Source organism: Rattus norvegicus, chromosome 4, assembly GCF_021556685.1.
Source record: "Rattus norvegicus strain SHRSP/BbbUtx chromosome 4, alternate assembly SHRSP_T2T, whole genome shotgun sequence".
Classification (NCBI taxonomy): domain Eukaryota; kingdom Metazoa; phylum Chordata; class Mammalia; order Rodentia; family Muridae; genus Rattus; species Rattus norvegicus.
This window is the reverse complement of record NC_141537.1, coordinates 151,200,420-151,217,594: the sequence shown is the minus strand read 5'-3', so window position 1 is coordinate 151,217,594 and position 17,175 is coordinate 151,200,420. Positions and strand designations below refer to the sequence as shown.

The following is a 17,175-nucleotide window of genomic DNA, read 5'->3' as shown; positions in this document are numbered from 1 at the left end:
AGCAAAGCATTCAAAAGTGTTTTGAGATGACTGAGTCCCATAAGTGTTGACATTCTTACCATCAGCACTTGTAGTTATGACAGTATTATCATCATTGGTTATTTTGCTATCATACTTGGTCTTCGTTAATATTTCACATATCTTGATCAGGGACGTTAGAGGTTTTCTGTATGGAGACTGGTGGAGCCTTCACAGTTTTGACCCATTCTATGAGTGTGATGTCACTGTAAATAATAACTGTTCCACTTGCCAGGTTACATCGATCAGAAGTGGGTAACCACAGCTCACTGCTTAAAACTTAGATTGGGTGTATTTAGGGCTGCACACTCCCTAAGCCTGTGTGAAGTCATGTAATTAAAAGTAAGTCTTGCTGTTAGAAAGCTTGAGGTACATTCATCCTCACAGCTGTGCTAAGAGCCTTCCCTAGGGATTGCAGCATCTCTTTGTAGTCAGTCATTTCAGCTTGTAAAAAAAAATGTACAAAAACTAATGAAATCTCACATGAAGCTAACTGGCATTTAAAATGTACTATATTCTTCCTTTTTTAGATAGGAAGCAGACAGATGGTCAGTTGGCTAGTTCTCCATACTGCCCAGAGAAAGATGTGCTGAGTAGTCGATTCCTACACTACACTCAGTGTGAGATAGGCACTGCTTCATTTAGGTTTGTTAGCTACCCTAGTAGCATACTTTTATTCCTGGTACCTTTTAATCTGATGGGTAAACTGGCTTTATTTTATTTAAAACAATAGCCAGATCAATTGTACAGTGTGGCTAAGAGAATATAAAATGAGGAAAATCACAGACTACCTCCTGTCAGCCTTGCTTTGACATCCTCCCATATTCTCGGTCTCAGCAGCCTAGTATGAGCCCAATAGATTGACAAATGTATACTTCATCTGTGCTGGTATGTTCGTCACACAGCCCTTTTAACCTAAGGTTAATACAATTCAATAACTATTAGTTTACTCAGGATAATTAAACATGCATACTGTTGGCAAAAGTTGCCCACAAAATGTCCCAGAAAACTGCACTAAATGTAAGCCAATAAGAGTTTTTTTCTCTTTGTTGTCCCAAAGGGAGACCAACAAACCAATGCAAATGTAGAATTAGGAAAGGAGTAGGAGGCCATATGGATCGCAAGATTTCTGTAGAGCCACCAAGAATTTCAGTGAAGGACAGGGAGCTTCCCCACTCTAACAGCTGTTTTCAGTTGCCTCCTTCCGGAATGAAGAAACACATGGTATTTGGAAAGTAGAGTACTGGTGAGAGTTGAGCATTTTTAACCCTGTCATTCTGTGCTTTTTGAGTCGTGAAGAGTCAGCAAATAAGGAAATAGGTTTGAAAGAAAGGGGATCATAGAGCCACAGGCCAGTGTCAGTGTCCTATGGTGAAAAGGCCTGAGAATAGTCATCCAGAAGTGTGAGTGGATTTGTGTTTTCTGTCCCTCAGCATGTGGTTAGCCCATGTTGACAATGAGCTCATTTATGCTTTCTGCCTTGCCACTTGGTGGCAGCAGGACCCATACTCGAGAATAGGAAGTTGCAGTGTTAACCAGCAGTGGCAGATTGTTTAGGGAACTCGGAATGGTCTTCTAAACAGCAACAAAAATTGAGAGAAAATATGCAAAAACCTCCTTTATCATGCTTTCCCTCTGTAGTAGTTTCTATGCATTTCAACTATATATATTTGCACAAACTCAATAAAAATAAAACACTTTATTAAAAAGAGAGAGAGAGAGATCTGGTCCCAGATCATCTCACCCCCTCCCCCTTGCATGTGATTTCAGCAGCCATGACAGTCATGTTCTGAGTTTCAGCTTCCTTTTCCTCTGTTTATTACTGGCTTATGGCAACTATTTGGTCTTTGACCTTTCATTTTTCTCTGTGGTTTGATTGTACCTAGTTGCTGTTCTTTGTTTTTGAGTTATATAAATACACAGGAATCTGTCAAGAATACTGTTGAGAGATTCTCTTTTGTTTTTTGTTTTGTTTTGTTTTGCTTTGCTTTGTTTTGTTTTGTTTTTAATTAATCAGTGTCACTGAGTAGCCCTGACTGGCTTAGAACATGCTATGTATGTAGTCTAGATTGACCTTGAACTCTCCATCTTCCTGTGTTAGCCTCCTGAGTGCTATAATTACAGGTATACATACACACACACACACACACACACACACACACACACACACAGACTGGCTTAGAACATGCTATGTATGTAGTCTAGATTGACCTTGAACTCTCCATCTTCCTGTGTTAGCCTCCTGAGTGCTATAATTACAGGTATACACACACACACACACACACACACACACACACACACACACACACAGACTGGCTTAGAACATGCTATGTATGTAGTCTAGATTGACCTTGAACTCTCCATCTTCCTGTGTTAGCCTCCTGAGTGCTATAATTACAGGTATATACACACACACACACACACACACACACACACACACACACACAGACTGGCTTAGAACATGCTATGTATGTAGTCTAGATTGACCTTGAACTCTCCATCTTCCTGTGTTAGCCTCCTGAGTGCTATAATTACAGGTATACACACACACACACACACACACACACACACACACACACACACACACACACACACACACACCCACCCCTCTCCTTCAAAGCTCCCTTTTGACAGTTAGTATTGAGCAAAACTATGTTCTCTCTGAAGAGTGACCTGTATACACACACACACACACACACACACACACACACACCCCTCTCCTTCAAAGCTCCCTTTTGACAGTTAGTATTGAGCAAAACTATGTTCTCTCTGAAGAGTGACCTGTCTGGACTACTTATTTATTGGGGCCAGAAAGGTTTTTCTCTGCTTTAGTGAAGAATTTAATTTACACAATTTTTCTTTGTTGTTTTGGCCTCCCAAAAGAGCAAACCTGTTACCTCTAATTACCATTGAGCTTGATGAATGTGAATGGATGGTAGCAAATTTTTCATATTTTTACTGAAGTCCATATAGATTGGGATATTTATCTCTCACTGTTCTCTGAATATGCTGAGTTTCAGCATGTTGATACTCAGTTGTGATTTAAAAAAATTTTTTAATTGCTTCAGATAAACTAAACATACACAATCTCTTCTCTTGATTTTCTAAGCAGTGGCTAATTGTCCTGCCAACTGCTAATATGGGGTCTATTCCAAGATGGCCCCCTAATATCCTTCTTTATATTTGAAACTTGTAAGGAATCTTTTTAAAAAATGTTATTTTCATTTTCTGTGCCCTCGTTCTGGGCTTTTTATTCTAGAAAATAACATAACTCATCTGAAAAATTATCTTTTAATCTTCTGATTAAAGATTGCTTAATTATAATATTTAATCTTTTTGGCTAGCTGCATGTTCTTTTGTTTTCTTTTAACTGTAGTGGTTCTATATTTCTGCATGGATGTATGATACAAGGTTGTTTTCTTTCCTTTTTTTTTTTTTTTTTAACATTAGGTAGGCATGAAGCCTCCGTCTCTCAGCTGCATGCACAGTCACTCTTGAAGCAAATGCCTACCTAATTTGACAGTCTTGGTGTGTTTAAGTTTTTTGAGTTTGCAAATAAGCTTTATTAAGCTTACTGATGGAGCCTTCCGGCAGTGAGCAGTTGTATGAGGACCCTGACCCTGGAGGCAGACCCCAAGATGCAGAAGCCAGGAGGCAGGCAGAGTCAGAACAAAAGTTATCTAAAATGACCCACAATGCTCTGGAGAACATTAACGTGATTGGCCAAGGCTTGAAGCATCTCTTCCAGCACCAGCGCAGGCGGTCATCAGTGTCTCCACACGATGTGCAGCAGATTCAGGCAGATGCAGAGCCTGAAGTGGATCTGGACAGTCAGAACACATGTGCTGAGATTGATGGTGTCTCCACCCATCCCACAGCTCTGAATCGTGTTCTCCAGCAGATCCGAGTGCCGCCCAAGATGAAGAGAGGAACAAGCTTGCATAGTAGGCGGGGCAAATCAGAAGCCCCAAAGGGAAGTCCCCAGATCAACAGGAAATCTGGCCAAGAGGTAGCATCTGTTATACAATCAGGTCGACCTAGGTCTTCATCCACAACTGATGCTCCTACCAGCTCTTCTGTGATAGAAATAGCTTGTGCTGCTGCTGTGTGTGTACCTGGAGAGGAGGCAACTGCAGAACGGGTAAGTCTGTTAGAGTTCTGTTAACTTGCTGTTTTGACAGGTGTGCACATGCACATACATGACAAATGACCAGTCTGGTTTTTAAAGTAGTATTTTGGTTTTAGTTAGATTTTTAAAAATAATTATAAAATGGGTCTAATGGCACATACTTGTAATTCCAGTGCTTGGGGAGGGGCAGGGGAGGCAGGAGGATCAGGAATTGACTGTGTAGTGGGTTTGATACCAGATATCTTTTGTGTCAGTGTGTGCAATGTGAGACTATGTCTCAAAAAACAAAACAGAAAAGAAAATAATTCAGTTTTCCTTGTACTGATGTGCACAACATGCCTTTGACATGATGATAGAGATCAAGTTTGGTTAGAGCGGTCATAGGTGTTGCTCATTGGAGTCTCTGTGTTTTTGTTTTTCATGTTTATTTGTGTGTTTTTGTGGAGGGGCATATCACAGAGTGTGTATATGAGTGTGTATATGTGTGGAGGGGTATATCACAGAGTGTGTATATGTGTGGAGGGGCATATCACAGAGTGTGTATATGAGTGTGTATCTGTGTGGAGGGGCATATCACAGAGTGTGTATATGAGTGTGTATCTGTGTGGAGGGGCATATCACAGAGTGTGTATATGAGTGTGTATCTGTGTGGAGGGGCATATCACAGAGTGTGTATATGAGTGTGTATCTGTGTGGAGGGGCATATCACAGAGTGTGTAGAGGAGTGTGTATATGTGTGGAGGGGCATATCACAGAGTGTGTATAGGAGTGTGTATATGTGTGGAGGGGCATATCACAGAGTGTGTATATGAGTGTGTATCTGTGTGGAGGGGCATATCACAGAGTGTGTATAGGAGTGTGTATCTGTGTGGAGGGGCATATCACAGAGTGTGTATATGCCAGAAAAGGACTGGCAGGAGTTTATGCTCTCCTTCTGTCATGAGTCCCAGGTTGAACTCAGGTCCTCAAGCTTGGCAGTAAGTACCCACTGAGTCATCTCCTGTAGTTCAAGCTAGCCTCAAATCTACTGTGTAGCACAGGGCAACTTGGAAGTTCTAATCCTCCTGCTTTCACTTCCCAAGACCTAAGTTTTTTGTTTTTATTTTGTTTTTGGTAGGAAGGTTGGTTGGGGTTTTGGTGTTGTTTGTTTTTCTGGACTAGGTTTTCTATGTAGCTCCTGGCTGTCCTGGAACTTACTCTGTAGACCAGGCTAGCCTCAAACTCAGAGACTCCCCTGCCCCTGCCCCTGCCATGCTGAGATTAAAGGTATGCACCACTATCACTCAGCCCTGGTGCTAGGATTTTAACTCTGTATCCATATCCAGTTGATTCAGTGCTGTGATAAACCCAGGCCCTTGTATAGTCTAGGCCAGCACTTTTAACAACTCAGCTGCCCAGCCCAAAGCCTCTGGGTTTCTGTTGTTGTTGTTGTTGTTGTTGTTGTTGTTGTTGTTGTTGTTGTTGTTGTTTATTGGAATCAGTTTTTCCCTATTGAAAAACCTTTTGTACTCAAACTGTTTGTTACAAGTCTATGAAAGTAGTAGTCTCATCTCCACATACGTCTGTAATACAAACAGCAGAATGAACTTTGTCAGCTCACATTAGAGGATCATCTTTAAATGAGTTCACAGAAGTAGATTGATAGTCACAAACAATTATTTTCTCAAAAGTGCTCCATATTTAAAGTTTAAAAACTAAATGTTTTGAATTCTAAAGAAACGTGCTCAGTGTAGAAAACTTTGAAAATGTAGAAAGAAAAAGATTTGTTTTTTAATATACTACTTGTATTTTAAAAACAATTGAGAAAAATTAAAAACATTTTTACTCAGTTTATTAATTTTAAAGTAAAACCAGAAACTCATTCAATGCTGATTTTTTTAACTAAAACTCTATCACAATTTCACTGCAAATTTTTCCTGATTGTATAGTTCTGTGACATACCTTGCTATAATATCAGTTTATTCATCATTTTACATATTAGAGAATATGAAAATACATTGCAATATAGATACCTTAAAAATAATACTTGAAATTAAGAATTAGGAGTGGATCTTATAATATCTAATGATAGTCAAAGTGATAGCTGCTATTTATTTATTTGCTTATAATATGGTAGGAAGTATGTTTAAACACATGTAATTTTCTCTTTGTTCAAACAGCCCTATACTTGGTGTCTTAGTTTGGGTTTTATTGCTGTGAAGAGACACCATGACTAATGTAAGTTTTATAAAGGACAACAATTAATTGGGGCTGGCTTACAGGTTCTGAGGTTCAGTCCATTATCATCAAGGCAGGAGCATGGCAACGTCCAGGCAAGCATGGTGCAAGAGGAGCTGAGCTCTACATCTTCACTGGAAAAAAGCCAGGAACAGACTGAGCATCCCCAGGCAGCTAGGAGGAGGGTCTCCAAGCCCACCCCCACAGAGACACACTTCCTCCAACAAGGCCACACCTTCTAATAGTGCCATCCCCTGGGCCAAGCATATGCAAACCATCACACTTGGCTGATAGATTGTTTTTTCATTCATTGTGTTGATGAGTCAGCAGAAACTTAGGAGGTTAACTATGCTCATGGTTTCGTAACTAGCTTGTTTCACAACCAGAATGTTTCAGAGCTTAAGTAATCTCTTTTTTTTTTTTCTTTTTTATTTACTAATTTACTCATTGGAGACAGGTCTCACTATGTAGCCCTGGATGGCCTGGAACTCACTGGAGAACAGGCTACCTTGAATTCACAGAGGTCCACCTGCCTCTGCTTCATGAGTACCAAGATTAAAGGTGTCTGATATCATACCCAGCCTTTGTGTTCTATGTACAAGAATGTCATAGTTTTTCTTATTGTAATTTATAAAATTTATATATAATAGGTATAGGTTATATTTATAATAAAAATTAGCAAATGGCATTTAGTTATAAAGATTCATGTGGTTTTATTTTAGACCCTTCTCTTGTATTTTTTTTAATTGGCTTTTTTTATAAAATTGGTTCAATTTTAATCATACTTTGTGTTTATAGTTCTTCTGCAGTGTTTTTGAAAATTCTCTTATCCTAACCTATGAACACACAGAAAATGCTTTTGGGCTCTATGTATGGAGTTTACAGATGCACATATGCCCATACCCAGCTATCTGGGTCCTAGAGTTGGGGGTTTGAACTCAAGGTTGCACAGCAAGCATTCTTTACCCACTGAGCAGTCTCTCCAGTCCCTATCCCAGAAATACCTCAGAACAAACAACACGATTATGGCGACAGATACGCTTATAAAGATTCAAAATACTAACACTCAAACTACCAAAAAACGTGAAAACTACCCATAGATCAAATTCTTTTGAGTGTGTATGTGAAGCCCCGAGGTCTGTGTTGGCTATATTCTTATAACAATCCTTAAACATTCCTAAATTGTAGATTAACACTTTGAGAAAGTCAGTTTACTACTTTGTTATCAAAGACTTTACAGTGTTATTGGGAGGGCAGGAGTAAGTCACGTTTTAAGAAACATTGTGATGCTAGCCAAGCCCTGTTGTCAGGAACTTGTGGATTTAGCTCCTAGTTCTGTTTCTGTTATTAATTTCTGTTATCAGAGTGACCTTAAGGAAATACAATTTTCTAGGTTGTATTTCTTTAGTTCCAAGAAGAGACCATCATGCTGAATAATATTTAATGTGTCTTTCAGTCTAGAAACACTGTGCTCTAGCTTTACTTTTCAATTTTTTCTTGAGAAACTTAGAAAATTAAAATAGTCATGTAATGCAGTAGGACTAGCTGCTGAGTTGTTCGGAGCTGATAGAGTTGACCACTCACTCACTGTAGGTCCTGATCCCCTCCTCTTGGAGAGCTCAGTTAATAAATGTGCAGCATCTTAGATTTCATTCTCAGCGATGAAAGGGCCTAGGTAGGAAACTGTACATGAACGATCATATATTACTAAAATTAAGAGCAGTGCAAGTCCAGAGGAGTGCTAAAGTTAGAGGCAAATTGTGGGGTCATCTAAACAATGTGGACCTTGCAGAATGTCCTAGAACTATGAAACCCTGCCAAAACATACCTTTCCATCAAAAAGTAATAAAATTAATGCAGATAATCAGTTGTCAAAGTAATTGAGATACAAAAAAAAAAAAAAAAAACCTGCAAAACACTCCAAGACTTAATCTTAGCCAGGAGGCCCAAACTCAATACAAATACTTAGTTGCTCCTAGAAAGCTAGGACTATGTGTGATAATTCTTTATAACTGACATAGACCCCTACTAAGAATAAGCAGAACTTCAGGAGACATAGAGAAAGATTATAGAGTAATGTACATAACTAAATTTTAAAATTTCAGCTTAGGAGAAAGGTCTGAATAATGTGAGTGGAAAGCTAAATTAGTGTGATAATGTGATTGGAAATAGGGAAGCACTAAGATTTCTGAAAGGGACTTGCGTGTTGAAAATAATTAGAGGGATTCTTCCTTGAGGAAGATAAATTTCCCTCTTAGTATTTCCTTATTGCCTATAGTTGTCTAGGATTGAGACCCCTTCTATGTTAGTATGTCCATTGGTGGTGTTGAGGCCTTGTTTGATGAAACCGAATGGGTCTGAAGCTTCTCTGATGTTTCTAGGAGACAGTTTGAGCAAACTTCTAGCTTCTCTGCACTTTACAATCTTTCTGCCTCCTATTCTGATATGATCCCTGAGCCTTAGGTACAGGAATTCTATTACAGATGTAATGTATTAGACACAATGTGATCTCTTATTCTCTATATTTTGAATGGTTGTAGTTTTCTGTAATAATTTGTCTCCTATAAAAATGTTTCTTTAATGAGGAGTGAGAACTAAATATTTAGCATGTAGTTCGAAATTGGAAGAGCCCCCCTGATTGGTTATTTAATACCAAGTAGTTATCCCTGATATCATAGTATAATATTACCATAGGTAGCATAATATGAGCAGTTGTGTTTATGTATTTAGGAATAAATATTTGTATGTAATGTATATATGTAACAAGTAATCTGACAATGAATTTGAGGGTAAAGGGGGATATATGGGAGGGATCAGAGGGAAGAAATAATATTTGATATATTAATATAATAACTGTTATAAGTAAACTTTAAAAATATAAGAGGTTTTTTCTGATTAGTTTTATTCATAATGGAATACATGAGAAAAAAATCTAGCTAAGGTTTCAGAGAGCTTAGCTGTGAGGTGACAGTAATGAAACACAATTATTCCTATGGGTAAAGCCACTCTGAATTTCAGTTAGAAAGAAGTGGTATATATGAAGATTCCCACTGTAAACCCAAAAGGTCATTCTTCCAACATCTTGTTAGAATGCTATGCCCTGTGCTATGTGCTACAGTGTAATTACATAGTAAGTGCAACAAGAATCTGTTCTTTATACACTGCTACTTTTATAACATAAAAGCAAAGTAAATTTTGTCATAAATTCTGAGAAAGAACAAACTTAGAGGGACATGAAAGGGTCAATGCAAATCTTGAATCTTCTGAAAAAAAATTTGAAGTTCATTGATCATTGTTATTGAGGTTGAAAATTCACTATTTTGTTTTAGATTTCACTATGCTATTTTCCCTTTTAGAGACCAAATTAAGGGATATACTCTATTAGGCTGTAGTTGGGTGCTCTTTGGGATTCACTACTATAATATAAATAGAGAAAAAGACTTTGTGTAATGCTTGGCTATAACTGAAATGTAAACAGTAAATGTTTGTTATTTCTCTTCTGGTGAAATGAGCTAATTCAAGCCAGATTATATCATATTAAATGCAGGTTTATTGGGAAGCTGCTCTCAGGTTGTCCAGTTCACTGGCTCCAAGGACTGAGGCCAGGAAAGTCACGAGGGGGAAAAGTGGTAAGGGGGAAGAGAAAGAGAGAAAGGGCACTGCACAGAGAGTGGGAGAGGGAGATCGGAGAAAGGATGGAATCAAAATGTCTGGATTTTGTAGGGAAGAGCCACTGGGAGAAGGGCAGTCCAGTTTTTGATCTGGAAAGTTCAGGGTTGGGGCAGGATATGCCAGGTAGGGACTGAGGAATTCTGGAAGAACTTGGAGGCCAAATCTACACCTCAGTCTCTTGTCCCAGGGTCCAAAACCAAACAATACGTGTTAAAGAGATTGCTGAAATAGTATCAGTTAACCAATGCGTAAATCTAGTAAACCAGTGCTCTGTGCAGGGAAAAAAGTGAGACAGTAGAAAAGGTGATTCCTCTTGCTGTCCACTAGGTGGGGTCCTAGGCTAATACAGGAGGAGAAGATGAGAAGTAGGAAATAAGATTTAGGAATGGATTATTATTAAGCAAGCATATGCTCTTGTAAATTGAATTGATTTGATCACTAGAACTGTGGAACAAACAGTAAAAAATGTAGAATTTGACAAATGAAATGGAAAAAGAGAAAGAATTTTAAGCAATAAGATTTGCTTAGAAACCTTAAGGTAGTACTGTTTATTTTCCCAATTAACATTGGAAAAATGCTATGTAGTTTTTATAAACTCTATCAAAGATCTCTATATTCTACATATTTAATATTTTTGGGTTGTGAACACCTGCAAGAAAATGATTTGTAGACAGTTAATAATACAGACTGGAAAAATGGCCATAAATTAAAAATGAAAGCATAGGGGTTGGGGATTTAGCTCAGTGGTAGAGCGCTTGCCTAGGAAGCTCAAGGCCCTGGGTTCGGTCCCCAGCTCCGAAAGAAAGAAAAAAAAAAAAAAAAGAAAGCATAATTTTGGTCTCTTATAACTTTGATTGCCAAGTCAACTAACTTTGGGGTTGTTAGTCTTTAGTGCTTAGAGATGGATTGTATAATTACATCCTTTGTTGCAGAAAAATTTAAAATAATAATGATGTGAATATGGTGAGGTCAGGGAGTTGACTCAGTGGATAGAAAGTGGACAAACCTAACAACTCGAGTTCACATTCCAGAACCCACACAAAAAGCCAGGTGTGGTAGGGTACATTTGTAATTCCAGTGTTACTATTGTGAGTCAGGAAATCACTGAGAGGCTTGCTGTCCAGTATGTAGATGTGGTCCCAGAAGGCTTTTCTTTAAGGAGCTAGAGAAATGACTCAGCAGTTAGGAGCACTTGTTTTTGCAGGGGATTTAGGTTTCCAGCACCCACTTGACAGTTCACAGCCACCTGTCACTCCAGTTCCAGGCGATCTGACTCCATCTTCTGCCCTTCCAGAGCACAGCACAAGTGAGTTATACCAGTCAGAACAGTCATGTAGAAAATAAAAATAAATCAGTCCTTTTTTAAAAAGTCAGTCTTTAATGTGGTTGTTTGATTGGAAGTAAATAGAAAAAGGTGTTATTGACCTTGCTAAATGAAAAGGAAAACATGACAGTGGATATCAATGAAATCTAAAGAGTCTTTAGGATATACCTGAGAAACTTACATTCCATTTGAAAATATGAAAGAAATGAATGAATTGTGCAAAGTTTAACGTCATAGGTAGTTTTGTTATATGTTTGTTTTTCTGAATTATGTTTCTTATGTTCAGAAACAGCAAGTTTTATGATGAAGATTAATATAAAGCAAATTGGAGTCCATTCTTTAGGTTTTGAGCCATTTGTTTGCTTAAATCAAACTGGGAAGGCTGGGCAAGAGGATCCAAATTGGAAGTCAGCTCTGCCTCTGTAGAGAGACCTTGCATGAAAACAAACAAAATTAAATTTAACCTGTTATTCTTTATCTTAAAAAGTAGTCCTATGCTTTAGGGTAAAGGTACCTTGAAAGGAATGTAACATAAGTGTGGTTTCTGATTCCCGTTCTGTTCACAGGGCCTTTGTTCCTTTGTCATAACCTTGAGTCTTAAAAGCTAATAGGAAAACTGGTTTCCCAAGGAGATCACCATTCTTATTATCTAGAACACTGGCCAGGCCTCACTTTAAAGACTCATAATGAACACTCAGAAAGACCATGATCAGACATTCAATACGAGTCAATCTTTAGAATAAATTGTTTTTCTTGGTGATCACAGCATAGCTTTCTTAAGAAAAACGGGCAGCTTTGGCAAGTTGGCACAAAAGTGAGCTTAGCAAAGTATGTATTTCAGAAATTGACAAGTATGTGTTAAAATTTTATTTGGATGTTACATCATTTTGACCTATGATCTCGTTGGTCAATTTAAGCAGATGAGATTTCACTTTTGAACCTTGACATTTAAAGAGTCATAATTACACGTTTTGCATGAATGTGTGCCTCTTGCTTTGTGTGTAGATAAGACTTTGAAAAGATTTCTAAAGTCTCCTCTGTATCTGCTGCCCGCCCCCATCTCTCCAGAAGAGTGCTGGCATCCACCACAGCTAGCTTTTATGTGGGTGGCGAGGTTTGTGCAGCAGAGGGTAAATAAGCAGTGTTTGTGAAGGTACTTGTGCATTGAGAGTATGGGTGGGTGCAGAGAATTCATTATGGAAGTCTCAAGCCACAATACAACATTTTAGAGTTGTTGTTAGAAAGGGTAATAAAGTCAAAATTCATATCTATGTAACCTTATTAATATGCCAAGAAACTTGCCTTGGCAATATTGACTTTTAACAGGCCATTCAATAATCAAGCTTTTCCTGATACAGTTGGTAATATTCTTTGTAAGGTTGCTTACTAGCCTATATCCTATCTTAAAATTATGTAAATAGGGCCTGGAGAGATGGCTTAGGAGTTAGGAGCACTTGCTGCTGATGCAGAGTGATATGTTTTGTAAGATATGGTATGATGCAGTGGGGAAGGAGTACCTTAGCAGGCCATGCTGAGGCATCTCCCACTAAGGTACCAGCTATATGCAATGGGTTTAGTATAAAATGAAGTTTATTTTGGGGCATGGGAAGTGGGGTTGAGAATGGAGTAGAGGCAGTGAAAGAGAGGAGACAGGAAATTGGTTGACCGTAAATACATGAAGTGGGGATAGGGAAAGAGGCAGGTGGGGGTAGGGGGTAGAGAAAGGGAGACCAAACAGTTCTTTTATAGCAAGCCAGACTCCTACCTGGCTGTTGCTAGGTAACTGGGGCACCTAGAAGAAATGTTAACACAGGGGATCTAGGATTGGTTCCTAGCATCTACGCAGCAGCTCACAACCATCCATAGCTCCAGTTCCAGGGAATCCAACACTGTCTTATCTCCACATGGGATTAGTCATACTCTTGGTCCACAGACATATGTGCAGGCAAAAGAGAATAAATAAACCTAAAAAACATTTTTAATGAGGTAGTTAGGGTTTAAGGAAAATTCAAACTTCTTCATGACCAGAGTGCTAGTAAACAGTTACTAAAAGTTCTTGCTGCCTTTTCCATAGCATGGATAGTTTAATATTGGCTGTTTTTATTATACATCTAATGTAGATATGTTCAGAAGGTATGGAAGATCTTAGAAGGAAGTAAATTGGCAAAAATTTAAATGAGCTACAAACTAATTTTCCCAAAACAACAAAAAAGTCAAAAATTGATCTTAAGTAATTGACATAAGGTTTGAGACCTGATAATTACTTTTTAAAAAGAAACTTAGGTAAAATTGAAAACTTTGTTTCCAATTTGTTCTATTTACAATCAAAAAAGTCATAGTGAAATTGCCAGAAAGCCACTACTGCTTCCCCTCAAACAGTGTGTATATATAGAAAAAACTATTGTTGGCTGATTTATTTTTGTTCTTTATATCTTGCATTTGAAAATTTACAATGGGGCAGTGTCCCCTGGGAACATTCTTTTAGTATCTCACCTTAAATATCAATTGATGTTAAAGAAAATGGAAGAAAACACAAATAGATATACAAATATGTTCTTAAAGTAAAACAGAAGCATTCATACTTCTTTATAATCCTCGTTTCTGCAACTGGTCATGTAGCCTTAAGTGATATTATACCTACCTTCCTCTACTACCCATTCTGTATTTCCTCCACCCTCTGCAAGCCCCTCAGCAGGCCTTGGCTCTTTTCCTGTAGGAGTGACCCATATTTTCATTCCTTATGGGTCTGTGTCCTTTGTCATAATACTTGGATTAGGCTGTTGTAGTTTTCCATTGACTTTAATCATAGGATATGGTAGTACTAAGAAATACCCTAAGGGATCTCCTGCACTCCAGACATAATCCTTCTTACCTCCATTGTGGAGAGGCAGTACAATTTCCCCATGGTAATCTGGATCTATCACTTCTCCTGATACTGCTATTACTTTCTTAGCCTGGTTTAAGGGCATTAAAAGCCCAAAATGGCCAGGGGGAAGTCTGAACTTCCAGTTCAATGGAATGTTTGTTGTGACTCCTGGTAGGAGCACTCCCCCTTCTGGAACCAAACCTTCTAGGCCAGCAGAACCTAGGGTTGTGGGAACAGGAAGCAAAAATTTTCCTAGAGGGTTACTAGGAGTGATAGTGAGTGGAACTATTTATCCCCTTTTCCACCCCTTGATTCCTGGACCTGTTGATCCTGGAAGAAACTGTACCATATATTCAAACCATATACTACCTTCTGAAGAACTCTGCCCAGATCTCCATGCCACTGCCACCCAATTGGCACTATAACTGAGTCTTCAAAAGGCCATTTCATCTTTCTATCAGACCATCTGCTTCAGGAGGGTGGGGAACATGGTAAGACCAGTGGATTCCATGATTGTGGGCCCACTGTCACACTTCTGGTTGTGAAATGAGTTCCTTGGTCAGAAGCAATACTGTGTGGAATACCATGATTATGAATAAGGCATTCTGTAAGTCCATGGATGGTGGTTTTGGCAGAATCATTACATTCAGGAAAAGCAAATCCATAACCAGAATAAATATCTACTCCAGTAAGAAAGAATAAAACGTCCTTTCCATAGAGGAAGTGGTCCAATGTAATTAACCTGCCACCAGGTTGCTAGCTGGTCATCTCCAGCAGTGGTGCAATATCTGTGGCTCAGTATTGATCTTTGCTTTTGGCAGATCTGGCATTCAGCAGCAGCTGTAGCCAGGTCAGCCTTACTAAGTAGAAGTTGGTGTTGTTGAGCCCAAGCATAACCCCCATCTCGGCCACCATGGCTATTTTGTTCATGTGCCCATTGAGCAATGACAGGAACGGTTGGGGAAAGAGGCTGACTGTCTCCACAGAATGAGTCCTCTTATCCACTTGATTATTTAACTCCTCCTCAGCTAAAGTCACCTTTCAGTGAGCATTGACATGGCACACAAATATCTTCACATCCTTTGCCCATTTGGAGAGGTCTATCCACATACTTCTTCCCCAGATATCTTACCAATTTTCCAATCATGATCTTTCCAAGCCCCTGACCATCCAGCCAATCCATTGGCTACAGCCCATGAGTCAGTGAACAATTGTACATCTGGCCATTTCTTTTTCCAAACTGTAACACCATGTGTATGGCCTGAAGTTCTGCCCACTGTGAAGATTTTCCAGGGTTGTCCTGGAAAGGGGTTGTAATGCTTCAGCTGTCCACTTCTGGGTGGTGCCCACATAACATGCAGAGCCATCAGTGAACCAGGTCCTAGTCTTCTCTTCTTCAGTCAGCCGATCACAGGGAACACCCCATGAGGCTATAGGTGCATACTTCGCAGCAGATGGCATTGTAGCAGGAATAGAGACCATAGGCATTTGAACAATTTCTTCACGTAACTTGCTTATGCCTTCAGGACCTGCTTGGGCCCGGTCACTTACATACCACTTCTATTTAAATAGACTGCTGTTGTACCAACTTCTGTCTTAGTTAGGGTTTTATTGCTGTGAATAGACACCATGTCCAAGGCAAAAGTCTTTTATAAAGGACAACATTTAATTGGGCTGGCTTACAGGTTCAGAGGTTCAGTCCATTATCATCAAGATGGGAGTATAGCAGCATCTAGGCAGGCATGGTACAGGCAGAGTTGAGAGTTCTACACCTTCACCTGAAGGCTGCTAGTGGAAGACTCTCTTCCAGGTAACTAGGTTGGGGGTATTTATAAGCCCATCCCCACAGCGACATACCTACTCCCACAAGGCCACCCCTTAATAGGCCACTTCTTGGGCCAAGCATATATAAACCACCATAGCCACTGCTACAGTTCCTGTGGAGAAGTGCATTACTCTTAACAGAAGATCATTCCTGCCTTCTCTATGTGCATCTGAGGGTATGATTTCTAGAACTTCGGTTTAAAGGAAACCTATTAGAACATGCATAATCCTCTAGCGCTCACGTGGTTTATTAATTAAAAAAAAAAAACCTCATAGTGTATAAGGTCACTGTGCAAACGGATGTTGAAATAACCCTTTTATAGCATAGGATAGAACAACTTGCAGGTGTTATTTCTTTCCTTTCACTATAGGTTCCTACCATTAAAGTCAAATGGTCATGTTTGGTGGTAAGGACCTTTATCTAATGAGCCAGTTTATCGGCTTACAACTATATGTTCTTCTAAGCTGAGATATCCAGGTTTTTTAGTCCAAATAAGTTAACTTACCTCACTACTGTGAAAAAGTATTTATTAGAAACAACCTAAAGGGAAAAGGATATACTCGGGCTCACAGCTTCACAGGGGTCAGGTCGTGTTTGCTTAGCCCTGTATGCATAGGTAGAATGTCATGGTTTCAGGAGCAAGTAGCAAAAGAGCTTTTTATATAGGAAATTGAAAGTAGAACTAGATAGGAGGGGGTCAGGGTTATAATATACCTCAAAGGCTTGTTCCCTATGACCTATTTCCTTTAGCTATATCCTATCTCCTAAAGTTTCCTGCAGTCTTTTATAATCTTCTATTATCTAGGCAGTAAACATTCCAAGCACAAGCCTGTAGGGAACATTTCATACTGAAACCATAGCCAGCTCCATGGAGCTGTTCTCTTTTATTGGTGATACAAAGCACAAGAAATGGTATGTACATGGGCTCACTATGTCACTGTGACAAACATTTCTCCATAATACAATGCTCTTCAATCTCCATTTTCCTTGGATGTTAGAAACTCATTGGATTAATAGATTCTTTTAGAAATATAAGGTGTCCTCTGAATTTGCTTCAGTCTCTTGTCATGTAGAGGAGAGTTAGTACTGTTTTCTGTTGTCAGGAGGTTGGCTTTGTGAGCCTG

The 17,175-nt window shown here is 39.1% G+C and overlaps 1 protein-coding gene across 6 annotated transcripts in view; it reads left to right on the top strand.

The window, feature by feature from the left end:
• Positions 1 to 17,175, top strand: part of Tmcc1 (transmembrane and coiled-coil domain family 1) — a 174,982-nt gene that overhangs the window by 37,915 nt on the left and 119,892 nt on the right. For all 6 annotated transcript variants that reach the window (XM_087657614.1, XM_087657608.1, XM_087657615.1 and 3 more), the window contains 1 exon segment: positions 3,469 to 4,159. Coding sequence is in view for 4 of the 6 variants with exons in the window: in XM_087657608.1 (XP_087513734.1) it covers positions 3,596 to 4,159 (564 nt within the window). In the remaining 2 variants the exon portion in view is untranslated.